Source organism: Pipistrellus kuhlii, unplaced genomic scaffold (genome assembly GCF_014108245.1).
Source record: "Pipistrellus kuhlii isolate mPipKuh1 unplaced genomic scaffold, mPipKuh1.p scaffold_m20_p_3, whole genome shotgun sequence".
Lineage (NCBI taxonomy): Eukaryota > Metazoa > Chordata > Mammalia > Chiroptera > Vespertilionidae > Pipistrellus > Pipistrellus kuhlii.
The window spans coordinates 2,940,418-2,957,097 of record NW_023425529.1 but is presented as its reverse complement, the minus strand read 5'-3'; the positions used below and the strand labels follow the sequence as shown (position 1 = coordinate 2,957,097).

General features: G+C 62.3%; 1 protein-coding gene across 1 annotated transcript in view; it reads left to right on the top strand.

The window, feature by feature from the left end:
* The window catches only part of CYTH4 (cytohesin 4), a 30,346-nt gene extending 15,482 nt beyond the window's left edge, over positions 1 to 14,864 (top strand). Inside the window, exons 6-13 of the mRNA XM_036457945.2 lie at positions 105 to 185; positions 1,594 to 1,706; positions 2,715 to 2,863; positions 8,579 to 8,690; positions 10,904 to 10,980; positions 11,347 to 11,418; positions 11,763 to 11,917; positions 13,107 to 14,864. Coding sequence (XP_036313838.1) covers positions 105 to 185; positions 1,594 to 1,706; positions 2,715 to 2,863; positions 8,579 to 8,690; positions 10,904 to 10,980; positions 11,347 to 11,418; positions 11,763 to 11,917; positions 13,107 to 13,179 — 832 coding nt within the window. The 3' untranslated portion in view covers positions 13,180 to 14,864. The remainder of the gene's footprint in view (positions 1 to 104; positions 186 to 1,593; positions 1,707 to 2,714; positions 2,864 to 8,578; positions 8,691 to 10,903; positions 10,981 to 11,346; positions 11,419 to 11,762; positions 11,918 to 13,106) is intronic.
* Positions 14,865 to 16,680: the final 1,816 nt, after the last annotated feature.

The following is a 16,680-nucleotide window of genomic DNA, read 5'->3' as shown; positions in this document are numbered from 1 at the left end:
ATCTGTCCCCTCTTGTCCCTCCTCCACCTCCACCCCCCCCCTCAGGTGGAACGTACCAGAATGTTCCCCAGTGCATCCCACTCTCCCTTCCGCCCCCTCCCCAGGGACCCCATCAACCTGCAGGTCCTCCAGGCCTTTGTGGACTGCCACGAGTTCTCCAACCTCAACCTCGTCCAGGCCCTCAGGTGAGTGGTCCAGGGCCCGCCCTGGATGGTGGCACAGCCAGGGTGGGGGCTGCTGGGGGCATCAGGGGCCACATGGCTAATAGCACCCAGTGTGAGGAGCCAGAATGAACGGCAGGCATGCCCGCCCCGTGCAGCTGAGGCTGGTGACACAGTTGGCGTGGACCACCTGGACTGGCAGCACCTGGCTTGTGTCTGCTGCTGCTGGCATTATTGTACTACAACATTACTATAATAACATTTAATCATTGTGATCGTTATTGCGATCATTACTGCCATTCCCACTACATACTTTTCAGAATGGTGCTTGTTTTGTTTATTTTGTTAATACAGCTTAGCATGTACTATGTTATTATTTATTATCCTATATAATGAAAAACTAATATGCAAATTATCCCCTCGACTGGGAGTTCGACTAACCAATGGCGGCCCCTTTCCCTGGCCCACCCCGCCCGACTCCCAACCACCCACACACACCCAGATGAGGGGGGGGGGGGGTCAGACAACCAACCGCCTGCGGCCCCTCGGCCCAGCCATCCAGCTTGACCAGCCCAATCCGGACAGGCCAGCGGACCCCAACTGTGCACGAATTTGTGTACCAGGCCTCTAGTTTTCTAATAGAATATTATTTTATTTTTACAACGACAGAGGCATTGTAGTATATCTGCTAGGAGCACAAACTCTGGAGCCAGACTGCCCAGTTCATATCTCAGTTCTGCCACTCTCCCCCTGTGTGGCTTTGGTCAAGTCCCCAAAAACCTCGCTGTGCCTGTTTCTTCATCTGTAAAATGGGGATAATAATAGCACCAGCCTCATACAGTTGTGAGAACTACATGAGAAAGTGCTCAGAATTGGGCCCACAGTACGTGTTTAGGAAATCTTAGAACATTAGCTCCCCAAAGGGGGCATTTGAGCTGGGCGTTAAAGGATGAATAGGAGTTTTCAAGGCAGAGAAGGAAGAAGCCACCACTGTCCAGGCAGTCTGGCTTCCCTCTCCCTGCCATGCTCTCTGAGAGAGAGGGCTCCTTTCCAATGTTCACTCGCTTCCTCGTCACTCATTCACCAAGCCTTGTGGGGCAGGTCCTGGGTGCAGGGGGCTGGCCCAGGGCCCACAGTCAGATCGTAGTACCTGACGGCCAGGCAGGCAGAGCTCAGAACCGGACAGGCAGAGGGTCCGTGCCTGCTGAGGTGTGAGGACTCAGACGGGCAGAGGGCAGCACAAGCTCAGCTCTGCGTTCTGGGAGGGAGAGTCAAGGCATTTCTCGGAAACGTCCTGTGTGCTGGTGCTTGCGGAGCGTAGCTGACATTTGCAGGATAAAGAGGCTGAGCCTGGGAGAGGCAGAGCGGCTAGTGCAGGGTCCCCCGAGAGCCCGCACCCAGCCTGCTGCCCACAGCCCTGCTCCTCCCCCAGGCAGTTCCTCTGGAGCTTCCGGCTGCCGGGCGAGGCCCAGAAGATCGACCGGATGATGGAGACGTTCGCCACGCGCTACTGCCTCTGCAACCCGGGCGTCTTCCAGTCCACAGGTGCCCGTGTGGGGGGACCTGGGGCCCCAGAACCCCTTAAGCATCGCCGGGCACAGATCTCCCTCCCCAAGCACCATGCCTGCCCCAGCCCTGCTGGTCTCTCCCAAGTACCCAGACCCTGGGAGCCCAGTCATTCCAAGCCCTCGCTGAGCATCAGCTCTGTGCCAGCCCCTCTGTGGGGCGCTTGTTGGGCAGAGCTGCCTCTGGGCATGCTCCTTGGGGGAGGAGGCAGGAAACGGGGCACAGGGTGCTAGGGCAGCAGCACACCCGTCTGAGGACAGGGCCTGAGGAGTCCGAATGTCCAGGATGGCTTCCCAGAGGCAGTGGGGTCTGAATGGGGTTTTGAAGGGTGAATAGGAGTTCTCCAGAAAGTCCAGGGGATAAAGGGTGTTTTGAGCAGGAGTTTTGGTTCAAGCAGAGGTCCTGGGCAGGACATAGGTGGACTTCCCTGGCTCTGGACACACGCCACAGAGCAGCAGTCACCTCCCTCCCACGTGCTCCGCCCAGCACACAGCCTCGCTGCCTCGCCCGTGAATATCTGGATCTGAGAACGGGAGCCCCCGATGCAGCCAGATGCCCAAGCAGCACTGGCTAAGCCCTGAGCAGTGCTGCCAACACTAAGTGCCCTCTGAGACCCAGGGCGGGAGGGGGGGGGGGACAGAATGGGCAGAGGGGCTGGCAGGCTCGGTGGGAGGAACGCTGGAGCTGAGAGGAGGACTCACCTGATAGAAAGGGGGAGGGGAGGGGAGAGCACACCTGGCAGGGGCCCCACAAGAGCGAAAGCGCAGGGTGGGAAGGCACCGCGGGCGCCTGGCCGTGACCGCGGGAGTGGCTTTGGAGCAGGGAGACCAGCAGGAGTGGAAGGTGAGCCCGGGGCCTCGGATGCCAAGCCGGGAGGATGCGGGGCCCTGGGCCCTGCAGAGGCTGACCTGGACACCTAGGAGGAGTTGGGGCAGAGGAGGGGAGACAGCCAGGGCCGGGACTCTGACCCGCCGTCCCGGCCCGCAGACACCTGCTACGTCCTGTCCTTCTCCATCATCATGCTCAACACCAGCCTGCACAACCCCAACGTCCGGGACAAGCCGCCCTTCGAGCGCTTCGTGTCCATGAACCGCGGCATCAACGGCGGCAGCGACCTGCCCGAGGACCAGCTGCGGGTAAGGGGGCGGGGCCTCACCGCCCGGGCACTGACGGCCGGACGGCCGAGGGGGCTCCTCTGAGATGAACCATGGGGTTGGCGACTGTCTGGGCCCCCACAGGAGGCTGGTCCTGGGTGCCCCTCCCCCGTAGCCCTGAGCCTAAGAAGGGAGGACGGAGAAGGACCCCTCAGGAGGTCCTGCCAGGCCTCCAGCTTTGAGGGACTCTGGCACCCATCACTCACACCTTCCAGAAAGGGTTCCTGTCTATTTCTTGGAATCCCAGACTCTCAGGTTCTTAGTGCGTCAGAGCTGAAAACCCTCACGCTCACCCCCGCTTCCGAAGGGAGGAAGCTGAGGTCTCCCGCCGGCCGCACGGCAGCTCCAGAGCTGAGCAGAACCCAGGGCTCCGTCTCCTCGCCACACAGCACCCACCCTGCCACCCTGCACTCAGCCCGTGAGGTGCAGCCCTGGTGACTCCTGCTGTGCTCATCATGGGAACACGGCCATGGAGACACAGAGCACACTACCGCCCTCTCCTGGGGGCAGGGGCCGGGTGTCCTCCTGGAAGGCTCCGCGGAGGAGGTGACTTTTGAACAGGGCCTTGCAGATGGAACAGGCGTTTCCCGGGAGGAGAAGCAGAGAAAGGTCACTTCCGAAGGAGGACGTGGCCAGCACCCAGGCCTGGCCTGGTTGGGGCAGGGAGGGGGGTCCAGATTGGCAGGCTGGGGTGTGGGTGCCTATGGATAGTGATGGGTGGCAAGGTGGGGCCAGAGGATCCAGGTCTTTGTGAATGGCCTCCTCGGGAGCTGGCCTGCTTGCTATGGGCAGCGGGAAGTTGGGAGCAGGTCTGCAAACACTGGCGTGAGATTCAGAGCCTGGCTCAGCACAGATGGATGGACAACTCCTTTCTAGGACTGGATGTGCCCAGAGCTCCATAGAGCTCCAGTCCCCTCCAGGCCAGAGCCCAGCCAGGGGGAGGGAAGGGAAAGTGTGAAGCCAGCTCCCAGCCTAGCACCTCGGACCTCCTGCGGAAGCTGGGAAGCCTGGGTCCGGAATGGCGCCCCTCCTTGTCTGAGAAGGGCCATTCGCCCCCCACCCTTCTCTGTCCCAGAAGAGAAAACTGATGGTGGTGGGAGCCCTGGTCAAACCTCCCCTCCCCCACCCGCCTGCCTCCTGCCGTGTGACCTTGGGAATGACTCAGCCTCTCCCAGCCGCCAGGCCCTCAAACAGCAAACAGCGGGGATAATGGCGCTGTGTCACCGAGCTGCTCTGAGGGCCGGCGCCTTAAATGCGAAGGGCACAGCCAGCGCAGGCTCCAAATGGCGGCTCATGCCACTCGTAAGAAGAATGGGCAATAATGTTAATGTCCGGCACTTAGTAAAATGCCTCAAACATAAAAGGCACTTGAGAACTGTTGACTCATCCCATCACTGGCAGGCACTCCCGGCAGGAAGCTGGGCACGGCGGCCGGCAGTGAGTGGGTTAATGACAAGCCCGTCCCGCCCATCTTGAGGGGGGAGGGAGCCACATGGTAGCGTCAGCCCCCAGGGAGCCTTCCCAGCACCCCCCTCGGGATCTGTCCTCAGTGTTGATGATCACAATGGGCGGCATTTGTAGAGCATGTAACTTCCTCCTGGCTGGGCTTGCTGGTCTGTTACCTCAGTTTCCCTCAGACTCCGCCTGGGAGGTGTGGGAAGGGCTCACCTCCCCCTTGGCCGCTGAGAGAGGTCAGTCCACACCCAAGTTCTGGTCCCCATGTCCCTGACATTAGGGAAGTGGCCCCAGCTCACAGGGTCAGTGTAGGCAGGTCAGGTACTGAGCAAATACCCAGGGCACACACAGCCCACACAGCCCGGTCCTTGCTCTCCAAGGCTCCACAGGTGGCTGCTGGGGATGGCCAGGGAGGAGGGGGAGGGTGGAGTGGGGTGTCTACTCGCCTTCTCTCTGGGCCTCCTCTTCCTCGTATGTAGAGCCAGGCCTCAGCTTTAAGCTCCTCCGGATATGCCAAGTTGGACCCTTTTGAAAGGATTCCTCCTGACGCTATTCCAGCCCGGCCCTGCCGAGGACCCGTAGTGCTTTGAAGAAAGCCTGTGCAGGAGTTAAACTGCTGCAGGTGCATCCCTAAAGAGAGGCCAGCCGAGGGCGTGCGGACCGTGAGGGTGCGGCGCAGCTGGGAAAGGCTTGGGGGGGAGGGGGCGTAAGGGAGGGGGGCAGTTGAGGGTCAGGTGGGTCTTCCCCGGCCCTCATGATGGGACAGGGCACAATACCTAAGAGACTCGGGGCAAAGGTACGGGGTGTGGACTCGGGGTGGAAGATCAGATCCCAGCGCTGCCTGAATGGCTGCATGACCTTGCGTCTGGGCCTCAGTTTCCTCACCTACAAAGTGGGCTGATGGCACTGATCTCACATCATTCTCCTAGATTCTAGGACCTAGGAGCAGAGTTAATGCACTTTGAGCCCCTGGCCCTTGGCGGGTGCTGGAGAGATGAGAGAGGAACCAACCCCCAGAGGGGGAGTGAGGGTGGGAGAGGAGGAGGAGGAGAGTTACAGGTGGGGAAACTGAGGCCGGGCAGGGGAACAGCCTCCCAGGTCAGGGCATCTCTCCTGTGGAGTCCAAGTGGCTCCATCAGAACGGACGTGTCTGAGCCCAGTTCCAGGGACTCCACTAGGTTCCCATTAAGTCTCTGGCCACCCCAGGACTCCGACCCGCTGTCCCAGCCGGCAGAAACCGTCCCCAGTTTACAGGGGAGGAAACTGCGCTTCGGGAGGGGTAGCTGGTCAGGGAGGGGCTTCATAGTTTGTGAGCAGTTCAGATTCGAACCCGTGTCTGTCTGACCCCAGAGGCCTTCCCTCTGCAGGGACCAGGGGCACGACGTAGGGACAGAGGACTTGGCTGTGTGTCCCTGCTGACAGTCACTTCCTGGCTAGGGGAACCTCAGCTCGTGTAGCAGAAAAGATCAGGCATCCATTTGTCTTCAGATCAGTCGGCTTCAGGCTTGGCTCGATCCAGGTGCTCAGAGAGGTCAGGGCTCGGTCCTGCCTCTTGTGCTGTCCATCACCCTCCTCCATGCCAGCTTCCCTCTCAAATGGGCCCTCCCCAGGCTGTGGCCGGGATGGCTGGGCAGCTTCGGGCTCCCATTTTTGCCTACCAGTTTAAACTAAAGTCCCAGAATTCAGGCTGATTGGCTGGCTTACGTCACCTGTCCCTCCCTGATCCAGTCACTGAGACCAGCAGGACAGCTGCTCTGATGAGCCAGAAGGGACCAGTTCACACCCGGCCCTGGAGCCTGGGGTGGGGCAGCGGGTGTCAATACCCCTGGGCAATCTGGACAGAAAGTGTGTTTGGGGTGGGGTGGGTCCCCAGAGGGACCCAGGGCGTGGAAAGGGACAGATGCCTGTGTCTGATTGCAGCCGAAGTCAGCCTGGCCAGCGGTTGGTGGTGGCAGGAGCAGGGCTGTTGGGTTGGGGGGTGGGAGGCTGGTGTTTGGAAGGTACAGGAAATGTGGGGCGCTGAGCGGTTTTCCTTGAGGGGGCAGAATGCTGCCCGCAGAAGCTGCCAGGGCCCCCGCGGGGTGTCGGGAGGCTCCCCAGCCTGCCTCCTCCGGCTTCCAAATATTTGTCTGTGCTGACAGCTCCGCTGACAAGGCCTTCCTGTGCAGCCCTTGTTTAACCAGCCGGAGCCTCCCGGGAGCTCCTGGGCCAGGCTGGGAGAGGCAGCGGCCTTCGCAGCTGCTCTGGGGGCTTCAGGGGCTCCAAACAGAGCCAGGGCCCTCCCTTCCCCACCCCACCCCACCCCCATTCCCCAACCCCCAGCCAGGCTGCGCCCAGGGACTGTCAAGCCCAAGAAAACCTGCTTCCGGCTGTGCCTCCCCCAGATCAGGTCAGAAAGACCTTTCCTGAGCAAACACCATTTCTAAAACTTTGGGGGAATCAAAGCAGCACTTGTTAGATTTTTCATTTACAATGTGGAGGCAGCCATCTGAGCAGCGGCGCGCACCAGCGCGGCAGAAGGAGAGATTTAATTATCCTGCGATGGAGAGCCAGCACTGCGTCTGGTTTCCATAAGCAGAAATCAACAGCTCGGGCTGTTTTCCCAAACGCTGGGGAGTCTGGGCGGGCTATTGCCAAACGGAGGCCCAGAGAGTCCAAAACACAAGGGTGACCCATCACCGACACCCACACTCGCTGAAGGAGGTGTGAGCCCAGCGTGCACCTCCAGGGACAGGCGCCTGTCCCCTCTCAGGCTGCTCCTGCCGTGTTTCAGCAGCTCTGACTGTAGGAAGCCCTCCACAGAGACCTGAATTCTGCTTTCTGAACACACCCCCACCCCCCACCCCCAACAATCAGAGCCCACCCAGCACAGGTCCTTTGCCTGTGAGAGCCAAGCTCAGCATTTCACTTGAGTGTCTCCTTTAGCTGGACCAGCCCAAATTCCCCGGGGCTCCTCTGTGTTCCCCCACCGGCTGCACCCAGAAGTCCCTGCTGCTGCGCCTGAGCAGGGGGGACTGCCCACGGAGGCGCTGCCCTTGGCTGCTATGCCCAGAGTGTGCAGCCATGTGGTCTGTGTCTGTATCTGTCTGCGTTTCTGTGTATGTGTGTGTGTATCTATGTGTGTTTCTGTGTCTATTTGTGTGTCTTTCTATGTGTGTTTCTATGTGTGTATGTTTCTGTGTGTGTTTCTTTGTGTATGTGTTTCTCTGTGTGTCTGTATGTGTCTGTGTTTCTATGTGTGCATGTATTTATGTGTCTGTTTCTATGTGTGTGTGTATTTTTATGTGTCTGGGTTCCTATGTGTGTGTTTCTGTGTCTGTTTCTATTTGTGTGTGTATTTTTATGTGTCTGGGTTCCTATGTGTGTGTTTCTGTGTCTGTTTCTGTGTGTGTGTTTCTATGTGTGTGTGTGTGTGTGTGTGTATGCAAAACATGCATGCACAGGTGAATGTGTGGGTGGGTGTACAATCCCAGCCACTGAGTGTCCTTGTCTCACCACGTCGCCGGGGGATGGTCTTGGGCTTCTCACCTGCCCTGTGAGCACTTGGCGGGGGGCGTGCAGGCAGGGGCTGTGCTCCTCCCGCCTCGTCACCGTCCATGACGCGGAGAGGGGCTCCGACCTGTGTGGTCCACTTACCGCCCCCAGAGCCCGGCCAGGCAGCCTGTTCTCTCGTTTGTTGGTAAGGACACGGCAGCTCAGAGAGGCTGAGGGACATGCCCAGGGTCACACAACCATTGAGGGACCGGCTGGGATGTTAACCCAGATGGCCCAGTGCTCCTGTCCCACCTGCCTTCATGCCGCTGGCTGGAGTTCCGGGCGGGGGGTGGGGAGGGTGGGAGTGAGGGTGGGGAGCAGCATCCGTTCAGTCAGCAAACAGTTGCCAGCCTGCTTTAGGCCAGGCCCTGGGGAAGCTCGGGGTGTGACAGCCAGGCCTGCCCTGGAGGAGCCCCCTAGGAAGCTGGAATACGGACAGCGGGGGGCCACATGTGCAGCCGTCCGCCCAGTACCTGAGGCGCTGACCTCCTCTCGCCCTGTGCAGGGGGAGGCAGGACATGGGGGTGGGGCGGGGAGCACCAGGGTCTGGGGGAACCAGGGAGAGTTTTCCCAAGGAGGCCAGGGACCCCCGGTGAGCCAGCAGGAGAGGAGAGTTTGCCTCAAGGTCCAGTGACCTGCCCGAGGCCACACAGGCCAGGCCCAGCCTGGGCGGGCGTCACAGCCTTTCCCTCCCTTCTCTCGGGCCAGAACCTCTTCGACAGCATCAAGAGCGAGCCCTTCTCCATCCCTGAGGACGACGGCAACGACCTCACCCACACTTTCTTCAACCCCGACCGCGAGGGCTGGCTGCTCAAGCTGGGTGAGGCGCGCACGCACTCAGGCACGCTGGGCACACGCAGGCACACACTCAGGCACGCTGGGCACACGCAGGCACACACTCAGGCACACTGGCACACTCAGGCACAAACTCAGGCATGCTGGGCACACGCAGGCACACACTCAGGCACACTGACACACTCAGGCACACACTCAGGCACACTGACACACTCAGGCACACACTCAGGCATGCTGGGCACACGCAGGCACACACTCAGGCACACTGACACACTCAGGCACACACTCAGGCACACTGACACACTCAGGCACACACTCAGGCACGCTGGGCACACGCAGGCACACACTCAGGCACACTGAGAAAATGGCTGACACACACAGGCACGCACTCAGGCACGCTGCGCACATGCAGGCACAGTCAGGCACACTGGGGCACACTGACACACTCAGGCACACTGGTACACACAGGCACACACTCAGGCACACTGGGCACACTCAGGCACAAACTCAGGCACACTGGGGCACATGGCCGACACACACACAGTTGACATGCAACCTCAGGGTGGAGTCGAGCCGGTCCCAGGCCTCCTGACCCCCAGCGCAGCCGTCTGCCTGCCCATCTCTCCATCCGTCTGTCCTGGGAGTGAAGGGGGTGGGGGGGAGGGGAAGGACAAGCAGGAAGGGGGGCAAACGCTGACAGATCCACAAACTCTTCAACTGCCGCCCCGGCTCCCTTCCCGGGGCCACTGAGGAGGCTGAGGCTCCAGGAAGCGAGGGCTCCTGCCGAGGTCACAATGGCCAATGGCAGATCGTTGTGGGCAGAGGGTGGGTGTCCCTGAGGACGACAGGAAGTGGCTCAAGGGAGCTCCCCTCCCCGCCATGAGGGCCTAGACCTGCAGAGAGGAGCCTGGTGGGAGCTGCGGCGGTGTGGGCGGCGGCTGCAGAATCCAGAATCGGGTAGGGGAGCTGCAGGGCCAGCCCCGGCCCCCACTCCTCCCACTCCTGGGCGCCCCCTGCAGGGACCGCTGAGCCAGGCAGTGGCCCTCTGAGGCAGGCACAGGGACGGGGCCTGGGCTGCCTGTGCACGCCCACGTCCCACCTGTCCTCCCACAACCCGCAAGGCAGCCTTTCGAGCCCAGCCGACAGCTCTAGGCCTCAGGGAGGCTCTAAGCCTCAGATCCCCGCTCCTCCCCCGGGTGCTGGTGGTCTGGTTGCTCAGCCTCAGCTTCCGCGGCTGTGAAATGGGGAGAATACTCACTGGGAGGCTTGACTGTGTAGCAAAATGGCTAACCGCTTGCCTTTAGAACTCCGCCCCTGGAGGGTTCGAATCTCAGCTCTGCGGCAGGCTCTGGAGCAGACTTGGTCTCCTCATCTGTAAAGGGGGTTAATAACGCTCTCCCCCTCACAGTGGAATTAATAAGGGAATATTATTTAAACCCTCTAGAATGGTGCCTGGCAAATGCAAGATGAAATGCTTAGCCCGGTGCCAGGCAGGAAGCAGCCAAGGATGGACTGAGCGGGGAGGGTGGCAGGACAGCCAGGGAGTGGCCAGCCACTGTCCGGGGTCTCCCACTGTCCGGGTCTCATCACGGAGGAGCCTCGCACGCTGGGTCCGGCAGCTCAGGGAAAAGCTGGGGTAACGGAGCCACTAAGATTTCTTAGAAAGGAAGGAATAGATCTGGGGGAAGTGCGGCTGCTGGGAGCTAGGGGCTCAGGAGGGGGAAAGCATCCAAGGCCCTGCTCTTCCATGGGGAGTGTCTCAGCCTGGAGGAGGAGGAAGAGGGAGAGGAGGAGGAGGAGGAGGGGGAGGAGGGGAGAAGGAGGAAGAGGAGGGGGAGGAGGGGGAAAAGGAGGAGGGGGAGGAGGGGAATTAGGGGGAGGAGGGGGAGGAGGGGGAGGGGGAGGAGGAGGAGGGGGAGGTGGGGGAGAAGGAGGAAGAGGAGGAGGGGGAGGAGGAGGAGGGGGGGAGGGGGAGGAGGGAGAGGAGTAGGAAGAAGGGGAGGAAGGGGAGAGGGAGAGGGAGGAGGGGGAGGAGGGGAGAGGGAGGAGGGGGAGGAGGGGAAGGAGGGGAAGGGGAGGAGGGGAGGGGGAGGAGGGGGAGAAGGAGGAGGAGGAGGGGAGGGGGAGGAGGGGGAGGAGGGGAGGGGGAGGAGGGGGAGGAGGAGGAAGAGGAGGGAAAGGAGAGGGGGAAGAGGAGGGGGGGAGGGGGAGGACTGACTCCGCTTTGGCCTCTTGCAGGGGGCCGTGTGAAGACGTGGAAGCGGCGCTGGTTCATCCTGACGGACAGCTGCCTCTACTACTTCGAGTTCACCACGGTGAGCCTGCCTGCCCCGGCCCGCACCCCCTCTACACCCCTCTGCACCCCCTCTGCACCCCCGCTGCACCCCCACTAAGCAGTGGCCTCACAGAGCTGGGCCCTTTGAGATCACAAAACCCACCTCTGCACCCATTTTACGGATGAGGAACACTGAGCAAGAAGAGGCGGAGGGGCTGGGCCAAGAGCCTAGAGATTACAGTTGTGTCTCCTAACTCCCAGCCAGGACTCTCTGTGCTGCCCCCCCTCCAGGGCTGGACGGGGTACTCCTCTTGGTTTGAGGGAGCCCCTGTCTACAAGCTCACTCCCCCGTCCACACCTCAAAGCTCAGTTGCTGATCATGACCTCCCCTCCGGTTCCCCTGCAGGACAAGGAGCCTCGGGGAATCATCCCCCTTGAAAACCTGTCGGTGCAGAAGGTGGACGACCCCAAGAAGCCGGTGGGTGTCGGGGTGGGGACCTGGGGGCTGGAACAGCTGGGGGACTCTCTGAAACCGAGTAGGAGGCGAGGGCGGTTGGCCTGGGTTCTCCAGCAGGCTAGGCCAGACCCCGCCCACCTGGGGGGGATATGGGGGGCTCAGGGCTGCCTCCATCTCCCTCCTGGGGCCGTGGACCCTCCTGCCTGCCCCTCCGCCTCTCAGGGAGCAGGCCTGGGGCCGGGTGTGTGCTGCTGCTTGTCCAAGCGTGTCTTACCCAAGAGTCTAGTCCTCTCTGACCTCCTGGAGCGTCCAAGCACCCCCTCTCCTCCCTGCCCGCCCTCACCTGGCCACCTACCTCCCCACAGTTCTGCCTGGAGCTCTACAACCCCAGCTGCCGGGGCCAGAAGATCAAAGCCTGCAAGACGGACGGGGACGGCAAGGTGGTGGAGGGCAAGCACCAGTCTTACCGGATCTCGGCCTCCAGCGCCGAGGAGCGGGACCAGTGGATCGAGGCCATACGGTAAGGGATGCCCAGCTGCTAGGGATGGGCCTCCTGTCCCTTCCCAGAAGCCCCTGCTTCTTTCGGGCCTGCTTTCCTGTCTGCAAAGGAGGGCAACTCCAGAGTCTCCCTCCTGCTTCTGGCACGCAACTCCCTCCCACCCATATTCTGTGAGCGCCTCTCTGTGCCAGGCGCCGGGGCACAGGGGAGCGTGGCACCAGCTCCCGGGGGCTGATGGGAGGAGCCGAGGAGAGCTCACACGTAAAGCTCTTTGCCCAGCCCCTGACAGGGGTCAGTGCTTGGATGGCGCTGTAGTTAGTGTCAGGATCACCTGGCACAGAGGGAGGGACAGGTGTCCCCGGCAAGGGGACCCGTGTGGGCAAGGATGGGAGAGCAGGGCAGGGTGTGGCACAGTCCTGGTGGCTGGTACTGGGCAGCATGGGGCCTGGCTGTGCGGGGACAGGGCACTGTGGGCGTGGAGCAGTGAGAGAGGGGGCTGCAGAGGATGGCAAGGCCTTGGCTGCCATGGCAACGAGCTTGGATTTCTCGGGGGCCCTGGGGAGCCACAGACTGGTAAAGAGAGAAGGGGTGTGCCAGGTGAGGAAGGCTACAGTGCGGGGGCAATGGAGGGAGGCCATGGAGAGGGGGCAGGAGAACAACCTTGACTCTGAGCCTGGGGAGGCGCGGGCAGGGCCAGAGGAAGTCACAGGGCCAGTCTCCGGACTGGGGCCATGTCCCAGGAGCTTGAAGGGTCTTTCCCCTCAAGCGTTGCAGCAGCTCTGTTAGGCTGCCGGTTCGAATCCATTCTCACCTCCGTTGTACAGATGGAGAAACTGAGGCCCAGCGAGGGGAGGGACTTGCCCAGGGCCACACTGCCAGTGGGGGACGGAGCCAGGCCAGCAAGCAGGCCTCCCTCCATCCGGGATCTTTCCACCTCCTTCTGAGAGTGTGATGGAGCCAGAAGAGGGGTGCAGGGACATTTGGGGGGCAGATCTCCCCAGGCTTTCAGTTCCCAGGCTCCTCCTTCCAGCCCTGATCCTGGGCCTCTGGGTTAGGCCAAAGGGGCCAGACACACCCGCCCCTGTCCGGGGTCCTGGTCGGGGTCATCTGGCCTTTCCCTGCGAAACCTACGCCCCTATAACCAGCCGGGGGAGACAGGACCCCCTGATGCTAGCTCCGCCCCCAACTCTCTCACCTGCTCCCCTTCCAGGGCCAGCATCACCCGTGTCCCCTTCTACGACCTGGTCTCTGCCCGGAAGAAGAAGATTGCCAGCAAGGACTGAGCTCCCGGGACGGGGTGCTGGGCCCGGCAGCCCGGACCCCATGACTATGGAACCTGGAGACCCGCCGCCCAGTGCAGGGCACGCTTTCCAGGCCTGCAGACACCCTCCCTCCCCATGGCTTGGAGCTGACAGGACGGGAGGCGGGGCTCAGGAAGGTGGGTGGGAACAGCTGAGGACCCCGAAGGTCAATGAGGTCCCTCGGCACCCAGCTGCTGCCAGGAGAGGCCTGAGGAAGCGGGCGAAGAGAAGCCAGACACCTCCCCACCCGGTCCTCTCTCTGGGCCTCAGTTTCCCCTTCTGTGAAGGTCTCCTCGCACTCTGGAAAGCCGTCAGGCCTCACGGCAGGAGGGCCGTGGCGTTCCTAAGCCCCATCTCCAGGGCGCTGGGTGCCTTCTGCCCAGGTCTCTTTCCTCCTCTGGTTCTGGGAAAACTGGGCAATGTCTTGGCCCCTCTGGCTCTGTGTGTGCTCCTCGCCATTCCCTACGGTGAGGGGAGCCTCAGCCCCTGGCTGCCTCCCGCCTCTCGGACTGCTTCCTCCAGGCAGGCGGACGGGATTGCACCAGGTCTCCCGAAGGAGCTTCCGGCTGGAGATGTCTGCACGTGTTTGCTGAGCCGGCGGGGACTCTGGACTGAAGGCTGCTGGGGAGCTGAGAGCAGCGTGGGCTCCACCCTCGGGGTGTCCATTTCAGGGGAGGCGCAGGCAGGACTCCTCAAGAACATGGCACAGCACATCCCAGGCGGACGCACTTGGTGGTGCAACCAAGAGGCCCAGAATGGACAGCGTGTGGGTGTGGTTAGCAGGAAGGCTGCCTGGAGGCGGCGGCCATGGCAGCCACGGCGATGAGTGACACAGAAGCTCATGGCAGTCTCAGCCAAGGCTTCCCTGCGAGACCACGGAGCGGGATTCCGTGGTGGCGAGGGGCCGCCCAGCGGGGCCTCGCACCTTGAGCCCCTCTCTCTGTGGCAGCACCGGCACCATGAGAGCTGAGCCGACTTCCCGGCGACCGGCAGGCGCCTCTGTCTCCTGGGAGGCCCTGGCCTGGGGGAGGATGCCTCCCTCGAGCAGGCTTCTCCTCAGAGGCACTTCTCACCCCCTCACCGGGTCCTGGGGGAGCCCCGAGGGAAGTTCCCTGAAGGAAGCAGCATATGGGGCTGCCTCTGCCCGCTGCCAGCCTGTGCCAGCCTGAGTGGGCGAGCAGGAGCTCCGGGGGTTCCCCAGGGGAGGGGAGGCAGCCTCTGCTTCCCCCACCGCCTCTGCGTGCCCACCTCCCCGGCGTCAGGATGGAGCGGCCGCCTGGTGAAGGGAGACCCGTCTCGGGAGTGTGCAAGGGCCTGGCGTGAGACTGCACGGAGAAGGCGCTGAGCTGGGCAGCTGCGGGAGGCCGCCTTGCAGGAATGTCAGGACGTCCCAGCCCCCGGGTCAGCCTGGGAGCTGGCCTCCACCTCTGCCACCTCTGCCACCTCACCGGCTCAGGAAGGGGCAGCCAGGGCTCACGGGAGGAGCCCTGGCCTGGGGGTCACGGGGCCTGAGGTCCTCTCCTGCCACTGTCCCCCGCTGACTGTGATCTCAGTCCCCTCCCGCCCCCTCTGTCCCCGGCGCCCCCCTCACTGAGGGGAACGGGTGCTGTCTGGGCGCGGGAGCATGAGTCACTCAGTTGAGAGAATAAAAGTCATTATGCACCTCATGGGTGGGCCCTGTCCTCTCACTGTGACCACGTCTGCCATCTTTGACCTTCCCAGCGGAGGGCAGCAGGGCCAGGCAGGGAAGAGTGGGCACTGGGGGAGGGGGGGAGGCGCCTGGACCCTCACCCTCAGGACCCTTGAGGCGGCCACACTGGACAGACATCCCCGAGGGCTGGGTGTGCCACAGGGCTCTCTCAGAGCAGGGAGGGGCGAGCCGGCTCTGCCCAGGCTGGGGAAAGGCGAAGGAACTTCCCAGCAGGCAGTGCTGCCTAAAGAGAGAGCTGCTGCCTGGGGAGAGAGGTGGTGAGCTCCCCGTCTGTGGAGGGATGCAAGCACAGCTGGCTCTGATGACCCTGTGGGTGTCAGAGAAGAGCTTGACTGGTAACCTTCCTCTACTTGTACTTTTCACAACATTGATTCAATCCCTCCCGGGTCCCAGGCGCTGTTCCAGGCACGGCTGAGCCGCTGTCCCCTGGGGCTTACATTCTAATGGTTCTGGGTTCTAGCGCCCTGGGCAGCCCCCTCCGGATGTGTGGGGCACCCAGGTGGCTCCCGCACCCTAACCCAGCCCCCTCTCTGAAATTCCTCCAGTGAGCCACCGCCTCGATCACCTTACCCACATAGGCCCCTGCTTACCGAGTAGCTGCTATGTACAGGCCCCACGCGCAGAGCCAGGAAGGCAGAGATGACCAAGACAGAGCCCAGTCCTCAAAAGGAGCTCAGATCAGGCCGGGGAGACGGGAGTGAAAGAGCAGGGACAGCCTAGGCCGGCCTGTGCTGTGATGGGGAGCACGGGGGCCCGTGGAGCTGGGCTGGGCTGGGCTGGGCTGAGGGGCAAGCTGGGGAGGCTCCTCGGAGGAGCTGTGCTGGAGTGTTGGCAGCAGGCAGGGGTAAGGACACGCACCTGAGAATGCAGGGAGCGCACCTCGTGCCTGTTTCCCAAACCACACACACACACACACTCACACACACACACACACACACACTCACACACACACACACACACACACACACACACACACACACATGCGCGCGCGCGCACCGTGAATTCCTCACAGGCCAGACTGTCCCCAGCTCAGTGCCTAGGACACAGTAGGTGCAAAATAATTGTTGGTTAGACTGGCGTCAACTGAGAAGTCAGCTCCAGCAGGTGCACATGTCTGGAAGCGTAGGGAACAGGGTGTGCTGCCAGGAGTTGGGGGAATGAGGGGAAAGGGGGCAGGCAGGGCCACATCACAATCCAGGATGGGGAGGGGGGCTCAACTCCCTGACGCAAGCCCCCTGGCTCCTCCCCTGGGCAGCTCCTGCCCACCTTCCCACCATCCCGCCACTCCTCACTCCGGACAGCAGGGGGCTCCCCCCACACATGGATGAGAGGTTCCCAGGACGCAGCCCCAAAGCCCAGACCGCCTCCCCTGCAGGCAGGAGCCTCAGTCAGAGCAGAGCTTTGGCCTGGGCAGCCTTGGGCAGGGAGAGGAGAGGAGAGGGGCGATCTTGTCTAGTTGAACCAGCAGGCTCAGGCTCAAGCAGCCCAACAGGCAGCCATGGCACAGGTAAACACAGCCCCCGCCTCTCCCCTCCTCCTCCTTCAAGCTGGGCTCAGCCTGGGAGTCAGGACGCCCAGCTCTCACTTCCTGGCTGTGGCCCCTGAGCTTGTGGCTCACCCTCCCGAGGCGCCATCTTCCCCCCTGAGGGCTGAGCCAGCGGACCCCCATCACACAGACCGTTAACGGGACTTCCACGGGCAAGGGCGTCTCCGCCACGGGTGCAGCACAGCCCCGCCCTGCTGGACTGGTGCAGACAGGTGTGGGAGAGGGG